We start from the raw sequence: 16,899 nt of genomic DNA on the forward strand, positions 1-16,899 counted from the left end.
GTCGGTTGTCATTACAGAATAGAGTACCTACACCCGATTCCATGTTTTTACCACACAAAAAAAGCACGTTTGTATATTATAGCCAATCTCTATTTTTGAACGTTGTCTCATTATTCTCGTAGGTGGCGAAATAAATTCAATCTCATTCGGTGACTCCTCCAAGTCAAATGACGAAATTTGGAATTCTTGTAGGGCATTTCTGTTTAGATTTCTTTAATTCTAATCGCCTAATTTTGTTGGCATTAAATTTTACACGACAATACTTATGCCACCTAGCATCATTTTGTTTTAAGCTCTCAGTAATCTCATTTCTTTCTGATGAATTTGAAAAAATAGATACATCCAACTTGTTTTCATCACAAACCAAAGAATTGAATTGTGTTAAATCTTCAAAAAGAGTTTCATAGCTTTGCCCTTTGTCATACTTCCTTGACTTAGAAGGACGTTCTAAATGGTCTGTATTATCTTGTTGGCATATCAAACACTTGTCCCAGTCTCTGGGAGCAGTTCTTTTTGCCATTGTATGTGTATCTGAAATCATGCAAACGCATTCCTTTATTAGGCATATGCAATATTCTTTCATATCTCTCTCTCTCTCTCTCTCTCTCTCTCTCTCTCTCTCTCTCTCTCTCTCTCTCTCTCTCTCAGCAGGCAAAATGTGTGCAGTGCTTACATAAGGACACAACAGTACAAATAGAACATTCTCCCATTGTCCCATGCGGTAAATAACGTAAAGTAAATAATTTGCCACAATACAGCATCATAGTGGTTGATGATGATGATGATGATGATGATGATGATGATGATGATGATGATGGTGATGATGATGATAATGATGATGATGATGATTATTATTATTATTATTATTATTATTATTATTATTATTATTATTATTATTATTATTATTATTATTATTATTATTATTATTATTATTATTATCATTATTATTATTATTATTATTTAAGCGGAATGCCGACTATTTACTGTCATCAAGTTTGACCGAAATAGGTTTTAACTCACGTGATTATAGCAGTATGTTTGGAAAGAAAAGAAAACAGGAGGAGGGGAGAAGGAGCACTATCAAGGCTAACACACATGTGTGTATGCCCTGAGCACTATCCTTTGTCAGATGCAGACAAATCTCATAATATAGAATATTGCTCGCTTTAAAACAAGTGAAATTGAATAATATTTAAGATTAAATAATTTGTATGGTTCGTGAATCGAAAGGAAAACATCCGCTTCGACGCTAAAAATAGTCACCAATGGGAATCCAAAGGATGACGTAAAACAATCTTGGGTCGGCTTACCTCGAATGTTTACACAATAAAAATGAAAGAAATTTTTGTCGTCTATTTCAAAATTTTCTAATCTTAGAAACCTTGTATCTCAACTAATACTGATCTCTCAGAGTGGTTCTATATCATAAATTATAGGACTTTTCATATTCTACAACATATGTAATTTTCATGCTTTCAACCCTGATTTGCACAATTCAAGGGTTTTTTGGACCTAATTTCCCCTTATTATGGGTCATTTTCAGTGTAATTACCAGAGCAGATGGATTCGCTATATAAAAAACCCAATGTGGAATCTTTACAAGTTCCAATTAATAAATTAAAATTACTATAATCCTTCATTTATAAGTGTCCGTTTGGAATTACTGAATACTTTGCACTTTACACACATTACCCAATTCGAATGGGTTTTTTTCTTCTGAACTTTCAGAATTTTAATCAACCAAATTCGACTCACTTCTAAATGTGTACTTAGCAAAACATAGTGACGAATATTCTAAGAGTGCTACATGATGTGCTGGACGAGAAACGTGAACTATCTATACGTCTATCTGCATATCTGTCTTATCTATTCATCCATTTATCCACCCATCTATCTATCTATCTATCTATCTATCTATCTATCTATCTATCTATCTATCTATCTATCTGTCTGTCTGTCTATCTATCTATCTATCTATCTATCTATCTATCTATCTATCTATCTATCTATTCTATTCTATCCATATATCTATCTATCTAATATATCTATCTAATCTATCATTATCGTTATGTATTCAGTCAATTGGTGAACGGAAAACACGGCCGTGTATTCGGTCCACTGGTGGCCGGAAAACACAGTTTCTTCGGAAATTGAAAGTTTATAGTTTCTGAGCACTGAAGAGTGGCAACACTTTTTGACGAAGGTCAAAATCAAGAAATGGCTACTTCACTCACAGTCCACTCGAGACCCCTGAGATATTTAGCGAAGGTTTTTTCTGCACGACCATTTTTTATCAGATCTGTTTCGGATAGAAATTATGAAGAGTTAGGCCCCAATGCCAACAAACCAACTCATACAGGACAAGTAAGAACATCAGATAAGAGAGATAGATTTTGATAAAAAATTTCAAGCTCAAAAATCTTAATGAATTTGAGTCAGTTAGGATACGGATATGGGACTTGAAAAAACATAAAATTTGATACCTTATTTGTTCTCTACGACTAACAGTTCCAGAGTTATTTATATTTTTCTGTTGAAATTTTAAGTCAATTTCACAGAGAGAATCTGTGATCTCCTCAAAACCAGCATCTCGCGGCGATCGGGAAAGTTTGAGTTTTGGTCAACATCATCATCATGGCCCGCCCACTGTTTTCAGTCATTTTGTTTCAATTAAAAAATAAATGGCAAGTGTTGGGCATCATTTTAAAGGTCAGAAAATAAGCTTTCTTTTCATATAAATCGTTTTCATGTGTGGAAAGTATGGAAAAAATTAAGGTTAAATGAAAATGGAAAAAATATGGCTGCCATATTATTCGGCCCTCTATAGCCTATCGCTGTGATTATCCCCAGACACCTGTCTGGGGATAATAAAAATTTGTTATCCCCAGACACCTGTCTGGGGATAACGAATTTTCATTATCCCCAGACGCATTTTGAAACTCCGCTCTTTTAAACAATCATCCACATTCCAGAATATGGAATGTTTCCAGATGCACATAGAAATAAGGAAAGTTAATAAAATATCTAAAAACATAAAATTAACCAACATTAAAATCAGTTGTTACTACATATACATAATATGCGTCGACTTCGAAGTGGGTGTCATGGCCGAATGGTTTAGTTGTCTGCCCTGGAAGTTTGACCATAATCGACGTTGTGGGTTCAAATCCTGGTAACGTCACTTCTTTTTTTTTTATTTTTTTTTTTTAAATTCCGTCTTCTTTTTACAGAACGTTGAAAGGGATAAATGTCCCATCCATCCTCCCCCCACCTCTTTTTTTTATTATTAAACTCTCTCTCTCTCTCTCTCTCTCTCTCTCTCTCTCTCTCTCTCTCTCTCTCTCTCTCTCTCTCTTGTTTTTTTCTAGTTTCTAGCAAATATATTCGTCCCCACTCCGATCTCAAATAGTCTTAAAAGAATGAATAATTAAAAAGCAAACAAACAGAAATATTCAGAGAGCGACCAAATGGTCAGATAGAGGAGAAAAAACAAAACAATAATTGTTTTAAAAATAAAAACAATAATTGTTTTAAAAATAAAAACAATTTAAGAAATTCATGCTCAGAAACGGAACATTTACATAAAGGTTTAGCAAACAAAAAACTCTAAGGTTTAGGTCAAAATATTTTAAAAAAAAAAAAAAAGAGAGATTTCCCTCGGAGCAGGGAATAGTGTTAACAATCATAATAATAATAATAATAATAATAATAATAAAAATAATAATAATAATAGTAATAGTATGATAATAAGAGTATTAATAATAAAAATAATACTATTATTGATAATAATATAATAATGATTATGATGGTAATAATAATAACAAATATTACAATTATTATTATTATTATTATTATTATTATTATTATTATTATTATTATTATTTATTATTATTATCATTGACCAAAACAAAACAAAAAAACAATAATAGATCTAGAGCAAATTAAATAATGAAATAATATTATCGGAGAAATAAAAAATTCAACTGATTAAAAAAAACTCTTGCTCGGAACTCGGAACAAAAGTGAAAACAATGAAAATCAATTGGGAAGAAAGAAAGAAAAGTAAAAAAAAAAAAAAAATGAGTGGGGGGGGGGGGGCGGTCGCGACTGGGTCGAATCTGTGCAGCTAAAAGGAGTAAAATGAAAGGTGGCCTTACCCACTGAGCTGCCTATCCACACCGCTATCGGAATATTTTTAATTCATATATGAGTATGAGCTAAACATATTTCCACCATTTTTGCTTCCTTGTTTTGGTAGGTTATTTTCATCTCTGATTCGAATAAAAATATGTTGTTGGATCTAGTTTTGTGGACGTGTGATACTAAATTGTATTGTCTTGTGCGAAGCAGACAGGAAAATAACAGGTGTGGGTTTTGGGCTTTGGGGCGAACAACACATGGCCTAGGAATTCGTCCGCGACATAAAAATTATTCCCGGTCGTCCCCAAAATTGTGGCCAGAATGAGCAAATTATAGAAACAAGAGATGATCAATAAAGTTAACAGGTAGGTTGGTAATGAAAATTTAAATGGTTGGTGGACTATGAACAGATTTGATGATTAACAACTTTCTTCCTGGTTGAAAATAAAAAGTCGAATTGCCAGTTTGACGTTTTCAGATCAAAGTAACAAAAGAAATTTAATTGATCCATTTGCTTTAAAATATTTTTTTTAAAAGAGCTGGATTTGACATTTGATCACTATTTACTTTCATCTTGTGTTAAATATCACTTGATATATTAACTGTTTTGGGACACAACCACTAGTATTTTTTCCAGAATATTTGGTATTTTTCACGCCTAGTTTGGCATTTTGCATAAAATCTTTCTGCCCACTTGCTACATGCGTCTGGGGATAGTATCCTCAGACAGGTGTCTGGGGATAACAAAAATTGGTTATCCCCAGACACCTGTCTGGGGATAACGAATTTTAATTATCCCCAGACAGGCGTCTGGGAATAATGACAGCCATAGCCTACGGCTTATGGTCGGATAATTTTTCTCATTATTCGACCGTACGCTGAGACAATGATTTTTCTCATTATTCTACCAGACGGTGCAATAATTTATCTCATACTCATTGTTAATATATTCAGGTGTATGCTGCGATGATATATAAAAATTAATTGCCCGTGCGCCACTCCATTTTATAATTCGACCAAACAATTTTTTTTTAGAGATTCAGATTAGGTATTTTTAAGATTGCTGTTATTTAATTATAATCTTATCTAATATTTATGTGGTATGACATTCATTTTCGGATCGGAGGTCCTGGGTTCAAGCCCTGCTCAGGGCATAGTTAGTCCTTAGAAAAAAAGGCGCTTCACTCACATTCTCTCACCGTACTCAGGTGTAGAATGAATACCTGGCCGTAAACAATGTTGTCTCTGTTAGAAAGACTGTAATATCGCCTAACATGTGTCATGTCACGTCCTACATGTTACGCACGTGATGATGTTGGTCAGGGGCGCTTTGAACACGCTTAGTGGATATTTGCTCTAATATAAAAGATCAGGTTGTTTTGTTTTGGTTTTAATCTGCAACTAGATGTTGATTAATGAAGATATTCATTTTAATCCCTTCTATTATCTCTTTTTTAACTACTACTACTCCTACTAATAATAATAATAAAATAATAATAATAATAATAAATCAATATTGCCCACAAAAATGAAAATCTTCCGGACGTCAGTAAAGACCAACATAACTGTACTGTTTTTGTATTTGTATTCAAGGGTTTTATGGTGCTTGCAACACATTTAGGTCATGTCGGCGCAAGTAGATAGAAAAAAAAATGGAATAATAGAAAGTTCTAGAATTACAGTTAAAGTTAAAGCACCCAAGAATAAGTATGACAAAAGGGGAAATAGTTCAAATAGGGAACAGGTGTAGATTCCAAGAGCACACTATCAGTATCCCTAGAACGTCCCTTCTCCATCGCCATTTTGTGTCTCCTGTTACCATATATCACCTTAGCGCCAGATGACTTCCGCTTTCTTTGGCATAATCACTATTCGCAGTAGTAGAAGCGCTCTCCCGTCTCTGAAAGTTAGCTTTTTATTAATTTTTTTTCAAAATACAGCATATAATGATGGTGGCGTTTTTATGCACCTCCATAGAAGGTGTACAAAAACGCACCGTTTTTATGCACCTCCGTTGGCGGTGCTGGTTAATTAACGAAAATCCTGCTGCTTGAAGCTCGAAGGAGAAAATCTTCAATATATAAGACGAATAATAATAATAATAACATATTAATTTAAATATTAAAAGTATGGCCAATAACTATAATGGAACAACAAAAATGATTTGTCAATAAAACAAAATTTAAAAAAAAACATTGTCCACAATGGGAATTGAACCCAGTACGTTCAAGGTTACAGTTTGACATCTTAACCATTGGGCGGAGCCACCTGACTGTTCATAACATTTATTAAGGTCTTTCTGAAACATTGGTTTATCTTCAATGCAACTTATAATTTCGATTTTTTAGAAGTTTGTTTTTTTAATTAACAAAGACGGCCTACAGTCAGTTGTCACAATATAACTTTTGCCATGTCCAAATACAGACACACAGCATTGCTGATGAAATTGGGTGGAATGCGCATGCATAATGGAAGTGTATAAAAACACTACGTATAATGATACTGATAACAGTATGGGCTAAATTAAAGCAAAATAAAACAAAACAATATATATATTAAATTAACAGATATCGATATCATCGGGAAATCATGATGGGAAAATAAATAAAAACATGGCACTGCAGCTCATAGATACAGAGCTCTAAAATTGGCATGAATAAAGTTTGGGTGTTATTCTACAAGCATTTATTATTTTAAAATCTATGCTGGAAATTTAAAATAATAAATGCATTTGAAAATAAGTGATAGCCAAATTTTAGTTCCATATGACTCATGAAATTGTAGATGTATTTTCCTTTCTTTGGCATCATTATCAAAACAGTAGCAGCATGAAAAAGGAGTCAGTGAAAAAGAAATACATTATATACTAAGTCAGATAATATACATTTTAATAAAAAGTCCAAACTGCACAGTTGTGATGTCAGCAGGAGCTTATTCTCTAGAAATAAGGTCTTTTAAAAATGCCCATGCTTCAAAATTGAGCCATGAAGCTATTTCTAGAACAGTTTATATCTGGTATTGGTATTCTTTATCTTTCTAAAATATGAAATTTGTTGGATTTGCTTTTGACACCTTTCATTGGAAATTACAGTGATGTGATAGCCAAATTAAACCCCTTTGTCACTTTTCATGGAGGTTGATCTGGTGATCATATTTATTTGCAAGTGGTTCCAAAATAACGATAAAACAGCAAGACTAGAATGTTTATAATGCAATTTATTATTTGATTATTCTCATTCCCTTTTGGTTACATATGAAAAGGAATTTTTTTTTTTCTTTCACAGTTGTATGAAAAGGATGACTATAGAAATATCCGCTTTGTTGACAAGGATAAATTGGTAAGTATTGTTTTATGGAATTGATAAAACTAGTGAATATCATAAATTACTTTTATTTACATTATTGAATATTTAAAGTCCAAACTTTAACTCATTAAAGTTAACGAATATTATATAAAAAATGAGTAAAACTGTGGTTTTGTGGTACATAATCCTAAACTATCTTCTAAGCAGTGGCAGTGGGTATCAATGACTATTGGGGCCAAACCATGTTCAAATATCAGCGTTTATGTCCAGACCATTTTTTAAAATTAATTTGATTGTTTTTTGACATCACTCACAAAGTTTAATTTCACTTTCACAGGCAGGGCAGTAACTCGATATAACCGGAGATAGATACACAGAGATGGTTCATAAGAGTTATTGCCATTCATATTATGTCATGTCTAAGAATAACTTTACGCATAACACCAGTGACAGATACACAGTTCGCTTCTTGTTCTGGTTTGGTTTCTACGTGATCTCAGTATTTTCTAACACATTACCGTACATTTATTGAATTTATTATTTTGCTGTTTGTTATTTTTAACAGTATGGAATCAAATTCTACTGTTACTGGTGAGGAAAACCAACCCAAAATGAGGAAATCAAAAACAAGTCAGTGGTGTTCAACAATAGATTGTGAGAATGCTCGATACAACTGACCAGATCTTTCATTTTTTAGATTTCTTCTCAACGAAGAAAAGTAACCTGATGGGAATATAGTTCGAGATAGATAATATTTCACTTGCTATAGTCTGTACATAAGGTACTGTACTGTTTCATAAAGAACTTTCCCCTTACAAGTATGCCTTGCTATGCCTGGATTCGGAATCCCAATTCAATGACAGCAAACTCATTTTAAAACCAACCACTTGTAAGACAAAAGTAAAGCTTGGTGACACTAGCCACACCTCTAGGACAACTTGACAGAATTTTCAAACATCCTTCCTCTTTCCTGTTATGCGTTTATATTATAGACTTAAATCATATCGATATCTTCTTTCCTTTCTTTTAACCTGAATTGTGTTGATTGGGACCCTAAACTAATTTTTTTAGAGCCAAAACAAATCATATCAACTACTCTGCATGCATTAAGAATCGTCACATTTCGACTGCTTTGATGGATAAATACAGTCTAGAAGAGTTATTCGGAAGATGGCAAAATTACAACTAAAAATTACAGCCATTCATCACTCAATCGACAACACAGACAGATATTTCAGTTTATTTAATAAACTTTTTATATGATTCCTTTCTTCGAAATCATTCTCACTCTTGTCTTCCTCAGACTCTACTCAAGATAAGGCCCAATGCATAAATAAACAAATCGAGTGGCTATGCTTTAAGTGCTCAATGATGTCATAAAAATACTCTCTCTCTCTGTGGCATATCACTTGGACGTAGCCTACCACACAGTCCTTCGGAAGAAGTCTCTGTCTTGTGCCCATCTGCCACATTCCGTCACGCCGTTGTTGAGCCATTCCTGTATATCCTGTTGCCATCTTCTTTGTGGTCTTCCTCAGCCTCTTTTGCCCTCCGCCATGCCCTCCAGTACATCTCTCTCTAGTGTGTCGTGTCTTTTCAGGTGCCCAAAGTAATTGAGTTTCAGCTTTTTTATCTTACTCATTAGCAGGGACTTTTTTAGTCCTAGTGTTTTCAAGATGTTTGCATTGCTTTCTTTGTCCACGGGATGCGTAAGATTTTTCTATAGCATTTCATTTCGAAGACGGTTATTCTCTTTTCTGATTCTTTGGTTATAGACCATGTCTCGCATCCATATATTGCAGTAGGAAAAATACAGGATGTTAGGATCTTCATTTTCAGTCTGACTTCCTCGCTCTTCCAGATTGCCATCATTTTGTTTAGTTTGTTGCTTGCAATTGGAAGTCTTCTCCTGATATCTGGTGCCGATTTTGCATTGGCTTCTATTTGTGCTCCAAGGTAAATGAAATTTGTAACATTTTCCAGTTGTTCTCCTTCTATTTCGACCTGAGCAGTGCTGCTTTTATCTGTGCTCATTATTTTCGTTTTCTTTGCGTTTAATAATAGGTCTTTGTCTTCACTATGTTTTTTTACCGATTTTACTAGTTTGCTGAGACCTGTTGATGTTGTTGACAATAGCGCCGTGTCGTCTGCATATCGTAGGTCAGAGATCTTCCTGCCATTTATCTTCACGGCACTGTACTCTTCATCTTTTTCTTCTGTCATTACATCACGCATTATTGTTTCTGTGTATAGGCTGAATAGTGAAGGAGAAAGGATTCACTCCTGCCTCACTCCCCGCTTTATATACTATATACTATAATTCATAATAGATCTGCCTGTCATCGGCTTATGATTTCACCAAATTAAGAAATTAAGGAGCAGGCACCGGTGCAAGATAGAGATCTGAACAAGTGTTTATGAAAGGTGCCAGACAAAGCAAGAAAGAAAATTACAAGAAAAAAACCATTCCAAAAAGTCAGTCCACCTCGACTGGGGATCGAACCTCAGACTTTCTGATTACCGACAGATGTGCTACCATTACACCACAGAGGCTCCCAATTGAGACTTTTAATACCTATATGCTTCACAGGGGTACGTGTTTTACTCTGTGAACCCTCACTTGCATCAAACAACACATACATTGAACATGAAAGGACGGGGAGGAAGACATTTCAGTTGCTCCATTTTATTTGTTTTGAAAATATCAAATTAAGAAATTAAGGAGCAGGCACCTGTGCAAGATACAGATCTGAACAAGTGTCTATTGAAAGGTGCCAGACAAAGCAAGAAAGAAAATTACAAGAATGAACCACCCCAAAAAATCAGTCGACCTCGACTTGGGATCGAACCTCAGACCTTTTGATTTCCATTCAGACGTGCATAAAACGCGTTCCCTTGTGAAGAATATAGGTATCAAAATTGTCTGGACTATTGGGAGCCTCTGTGGTGTAATGGTAGCACGTCTGACCGGTATTCAGAAGGTCCGAGGTTCAATCCCCAGTCGAGGTCGACTGATTTTTTGGGATGGTTTTTTTCTTGTAATTTTCTTTCTTGCTTTGTCTGGCACCTTTTATACACACTTGTTCAGATCTTTTTCTTGCTAAATGATTGGTAACTTTCAAAGAGAGAAAATATGATTTTAGGCACACCAATACTGTTAATGTCCAAAATATCAAAACAACCCATTAAGGTAAACAGTCCTTTTGTTATGCTGCTGCTGTTTCGTGGAATAATCTGCCAGAGCACATGAGAACTGAGACAAATTTGATTAGGGTTGAGAGACTCTTATAACAAAGTTTGCAGCTTCTTAGACTCATTCAGCTCTGTATTCTGTTCTCTTAAGTCGGCCCTAATATGTATTTCATAAAACTGCAAGACATGTCAAAATTTTACTGTAAATTCTTATGTCGGTGAAAAGTCTAAAAGGACTTACTGATTTTAAATCATATTTTATTAAGAAAATATAATATTTTTTTAAAATTATTATTTTTATATCATTTTTGTTTTTCTAGTTTGTGTTTTTGTAATGATGTATGCATATGTATTTTTACCGTCAATAATTAATTTTGTCAATTCAATTCAAAAAGTCAAAATGCTGGACAAAAAGAGAGAAGTGTGTAACAGAGAGCGGCCAAGGCTTCACACGGTGATTTAAGCTGCAAAAAATGATTGGATATAAATACAGAAATTCCTACAATAAATGAAATATGGAAAGTGATTTTTCACACTGTGATTTAAGCTGCAAAAAATGATTGGATATAAATACAGAAATTCCTACAATAAATGAAATATGGAAAGTCTGATTTTGTGGAAAGCTGCAGGTGACTAGGTGATGGTAGAGATAATGATGATGATCATTATTATTATTATTATTATTATTACCATCATCAATATTGTAATGCGGTATAAAGGCGGAGGTTAAATTTTTACTTCAGAGAAAGTTTATGTAATAATTCTCCAAACCAGCCGAGCGTTTTACATATGTTGTCAGCTCCCGCACTCACAGAATCGCCCTATTAATTTAAATTAAATTATATATATGTCTGCAAATCCTATGATTTCCTCGATACATATTCCATGAAAATATATATTAAACAGCTATGATTACTGGCTCATATAGCTGTCTAAGGATATAACCTTCTCAATACAATCAATGAGTTAAAAAAGTTCCAGTCCCACTTGTAATTGACAATAAAAGTAAGTCGGATATATTCTGTTTGAAAGATTGATATACGTATTTGCAAATTTAAAAAATTGTTTATTTACATCATGGGGCACTTAACAAAAACCAAAATGTTTGCTTATTTTTGTAACTATTATCTTGGAGGCAGCTGAGGTGCTTAGCCGAGCTGGCCGTCTCTCAGGTCTTAATTGTAGGGTTGTCGTTTGATGCAATTGTGTGAAGTTTGACTGTGCATCCTATGTCAATACTGGGAAGGGATTGAAATCTGGTTTGATATGATACATATAAACGGGCCATCAGATTTCTCCATGTTAAACTTCCTTGGCCTGTCTGCGGGACTTGTGTGCCTCAGACAGTGTTATAGATAGGGTCTAAAGTCAGATCCAATAACATGTTCAAAATGGTACAAATGGCTAGTGATATTTAATAAAATAGTCTAATACGTGAATGTTATAAGTATAGATTCATAAATATTTTAAGTAACATAATAATAATGCTAACGCCCAGATAGCATGAATTAAACAAGTGATAAGTACTCCAGCATCATGAATTACCAGACTACACTAGATAAACAATGATGATATTGTAACATATGATCAAATTACATGTAAACCAAGTCATAATGATACCATGCATATCAGCATCATAGGTATATAGAGGTAAGAGTACAGAGAATGTTGTTAATACCTAGTCTGTAGAACAGGAAGAAATTTAAGGAAATTATATCAGTGTATTCCACTCACCCCTTATTTTGAATATCACACCACTGAGCAGGATATAAACACATCCGTTCTTGTTAGATATTTTTGTGGAAGAGAATGTTGTGTGGTAACGTGCGTGTTTTATAATGCTCGCACAACCTGTGTTCCATTCACACGTGTTTTTGTTTTCCAACGATGATGAGAGGAGTGGTGAGGGGCATGTCTTCCAGATGGACGTAGCCTACCACACAGTCCTTCGGAAGAAGTCTCTGTCTTGTGCCCATCTGCCACATTCCGTCACGCCGTTGTTGAGCCATTCCTAATTTTTCCATTGTCCGGTATTGGTGGAGTGTGAGTGACACGGGTGGATTAGGGTGGGGGTAATTGCGTGTCAACCCAGTTAACACACGTTTGTTATCATAGTAATGGTGGTAAATGCCCTTTCGATATTTCAGTTGTGACAATCATCCTCGTCGTTGTTATTAAATTATTATTATTATTATTATTATTATTATTATTATTATTATTATTATTATTATTATTATTATTATTATCATTATTATTATCATTATTATTATTATTATTTTGTGTGTTTGATATGAACATTTTACCTTTACATATATCTCCAGATTAACCATGAATGGGCTATTGATCTAATAGCTGCTGACCCTGTTGTTGTTGTGGATGGGAATCATGTTTGGTCCCACAGCTGTGGTTCCCTCGGTCATCCTAAAGTGTATATAAATTTGGTAAATACACTCCACTCCTACAATTCAGGCCTGAAATTAGGCAATCCATTATTCTCTACCTCATGGACACAATATTAGACAATATGAAGAAAAAAAAGAATTATAGGCAAAACTGAATAAAATATCGGGAAAAAACAGTGGGTGACAATACCGAAGCATATATTATTATAGTTAGTTTCTGATCATACTACCATCGTTAGGTCATGTACTCTCTCTCTCTCTCTTTCTCTCTCTGTGTGTGTGTGTGTGTGTGTACACAGTACGTGGTTCCCACAATTCTTTCTTATTCATCTCAACCCACCAGTGATCTGCATTCTAGAGCTACATTCGTCCTGTTTGTTGATAAATGGGAAACCCGAAACGTCCATTCTATCTGTTTTTGTAATTAAATTGAAGCTTACATTCAATTTCACATTGTTATTTATTTCTTCGAGCTTTGAGCACCACAGCAACATTTACATTAGCCAAACATTAGCAAATCATAGCACATGGTATTGAAATTAGAACGAATGGGAAAGTGATAAAAATGAGCAGAGAGGTGCCAGATATGCGAAATGTCGATGGACTGCATGTATGTGTGGGTGTGTATGTCTGTCTGTCTGTCTGAGTCAGGCCTGTAAATCTTCCGTCTATTGTCGGATTTCCGACAGTACGATTTTAATCTATAAGTGCTAAAAAAATAAAAAATAAAAGATAATAGTAAAAATAAAATTCGTAATGCCAAAGAACAGAACCAATAAAAAATAAAATAAAAGACTTTTATTTCGTTCCTCGAAAAAATTAGATTTTATTCCGTTTCACGTGCCGACTTAAAAAAACAAAACAAAAATTTTTATTTGTCGCATCAAAGGCATCAAAGACAAAAAATGCCGTCTATCAGTTAGCTATAATATTATCATGCCACCTACACGCTCCGCTAGACGTTTTGTATTCACTGCTTGGCTACTGTGCCACAGCCGGCGAGAGAGAGGTCGCAAAGTTCGCGCGAGTCCTCTTCACACACACACACATAGTCAGTAAATAACGCACACACAGAAGTGTGTCGAACCGGACCGGAAGGTTTCTCTATTTTGCTACCGACACACATGCATATCTCCGGTTCTTATCTCTCAGTCTCAATATGTATTTCTTTGGTTCCGTCCTGATGTGAACGAGAAATAAAATAATGCGAAATAATTATTTTTCTTCGAAATATATATTCTTCTTCGAAAGCTCTCACACCACCGCACCACCTCCTCTTCTTCTTCTTCTTCTTCTTCTTCTTCTTCTTCTTCTTCTTCTTCTTCTTCTTCTTCTTCTTCTTCTTCTTCTTCTTCTTCTTCTTCTTCTTCTTCTTCTTCTCCTTCTTCTTCTTCTTCTTCTTCTTCTTCTTCTTCTTCTTCTTCTTCTTCTTCTTCTATAAGAATTAATCCAAATAAACGAAAGAATCAGCATAAACATTTAAAACAAACAGGAGCGAAGATGCGCAGCTTCCCGTGTCGAGCACTAGACGTCTAGATACACATCCTTCAAAAGGGTAGGAATTGTTCTCTTCCTTTCATTTTACAACTCAGACCTGGGACCTCAAATAATTGGGATTTTTTTTGTTGATACCATAAGATAAGGACTTCGTTATAAATAAGTAGGGGAAAGTGACATGATTTGACTAGTCAATTGACGTGTCATATCTGTGTTGTGTCCATATTTTTGTCCTGTTTTGTCTATTTTCGCGTGTTCAAAAAGTTCCGAAAATTTTTTCACCAACCATTTTCAGGCCTGCTGAGTGTGTATCATATTGTATACATACATACATATGCAGTGTAGATAGATACATACGTACCGTTAATGTCACAATAAATAATCAGTTGTTGAAATTACAGGTTGCATTTTGAAAAAAATCTTTCAGTTAATTTAATTTTTTTACGCTGGCTGGGTGAAATTAGTTCAAGGAAACTGTATTCGGGGTAAAAATTAGTTTGAGGAAGGAATGGAATGATAACAAAGAATGATAAGGAAAAAAATCGGGACATTCGAAGGAGTTTCGAGGAAACCGTGTTCGAGAAAACCATGTTGGAGTGTATAAAAATAGAGGAAAAAATGGGATCTTAGAGAGAGATACTAATTCTTCAAACAGGTAATGAGAACAATGATTTAAATGCATGCACTTAGGCACTTAGTCTTAAAGGGCTTTGCAGACATAGTGAAGTTTGCTTTCTACAAGGGATTCTAACATAACATGTTTTAAAAATTATTTTAAAAGGGAGTGATATTTTATACTAAATGCCGAAATTCATCATAAACGTATTTTAATTTGTACATTTTTAAAATCCATTCTAGGACCGCCAAAAAGTTGGTATTTGTGGATACTCGGGTCGCAAATTCATTCAAAAGAAATACTACAAGGAAGAAGATCATGGACCCTGTATTACACATGAGGAATATCTTGAACAAATGAAGGGCGATTCTAGATAAGTAGTAGCTTTAAGAAGGTGTTGCTTTCAGTAGGGTTTTTATTTTTTTTAATGGTCCTTTTTTTATTTTCATCTTTAGATATCAATGATATCAATTGTTTTAATTTTAAGATGACTCGCAATGTGAGATGAAAAGATGTTAAGTTGATGACATTTATTATATAATGTATTTATGTGCATTGTGAATGAAGTGTATTTATGAAGAATAAATTTATGATGTTGCAATCAGATAATGTGTATTTTGCTTTTTTTTTTTTTTTATTAAATGATAACCACCATGGCAAAAACAGTCTGTACAAAGCAAAACTCAAAAACAATCTACCATGCCTAGAATGAATTCTGGACTCTCATACATACAAAGAGTTAAAAACAAACATCACATTTGTGCCAATTAAGTGTCCAAACGGATAACTCGAGAACACAAACGTTGATCTCCATTTTCACGTATCCGTTTTCTCTTGGCCCTGCCCCCATCTCTCTACCATTTGATAGCAAAAACTGAAGAAAAAGAAAACAAAACACAAGGCACTTAACTCGATATATTGGTAACTGTTGGGAGAAAAACGTTTTAGTTTTCAGTGCAATAACCATGCCAAGCAACAGCAACACTTAACATGAAGGAGACATGGTGAAAACCGGCATTTTGAAATTTTCTGACTGGTGAGTTGTTTTTTTAACCCATTGCCGCCCAAATCGCCCGTAATCGCCCGCTCAGAAAACATCTGCATAAGTCCGGATCGCCCGATATCGCCCGCCAGGTACCCAGTGTCATTGAACCCGTATATTTAAAATGTGTGTAGAACCACTTCTTTTTAATTGAAAAATGAAAGTAGAGAAAGAGTAAAAGCGAAACTAGTCGTTTCCTGATTGTTCAATTCGTTTGTCTGCTGCGATTTTTTGAAGTTTGTGGACCAAATCGGTTGTGGTAACGTCCTTTTTTTTTTCTTTTTTTGCTGGAATGGCGTTTGAATTACTCAATTCTCGGGCGTGATCAACGTTTTTCAATGGATAGTGATGATGATAGTACTCATTCAGACACTGAATCAGACATTGAGGTTGAGTTGGATGCGCATTTTGATGACATTGACAATGGGTTTCATGTGTTTTAATATTATTACATATTTTGCACTTTAACATTTTTTTTCAAATCAAAATATGAATCAATAGTCAAAAACAATACATCAAATTAAAGGCCATTCATTCTTCTTTCCAAAACAGCTTTTATTTTGTTTCTAGCATGCCTCACATTCTTGCAATTAATTTTTTAATGAAGTGTACTATGACACTTGGAAGAGTTATCTCCCCTCGCATGGTCAGTGAGAGACATTTTTTCAGATTATGCCCGGGCAGCAATGGGTTAAAAGATGAAGC

General features: G+C 34.4%; 1 protein-coding gene across 1 annotated transcript; it reads left to right on the forward strand.

Moving 5' to 3' along the window:
• Positions 1-2,182: 2,182 nt before the first annotated feature.
• Positions 2,183-15,761, forward strand: LOC144972616 (NADH dehydrogenase [ubiquinone] iron-sulfur protein 6, mitochondrial-like). The gene is made up of 4 exons (XM_078914053.1): positions 2,183-2,364; positions 7,425-7,478; positions 12,959-13,078; positions 15,395-15,761. Exons 1-4 carry the CDS (start codon positions 2,218-2,220, stop codon positions 15,527-15,529), a joined length of 456 nt encoding a protein of 151 aa, XP_078770179.1. The 5' UTR covers positions 2,183-2,217; the 3' UTR covers positions 15,530-15,761.
• The last annotated feature ends 1,138 nt before the right edge of the window (positions 15,762-16,899 follow it).

The sequence above is a fragment of the Berghia stephanieae genome, chromosome 5 (assembly GCF_034508935.2).
Source record: "Berghia stephanieae isolate SIO BIC M18660-M18661 chromosome 5, UCSD_Bste_1.3, whole genome shotgun sequence".
Taxonomy (NCBI): Eukaryota; Metazoa; Mollusca; class Gastropoda; order Nudibranchia; family Aeolidiidae; genus Berghia; species Berghia stephanieae.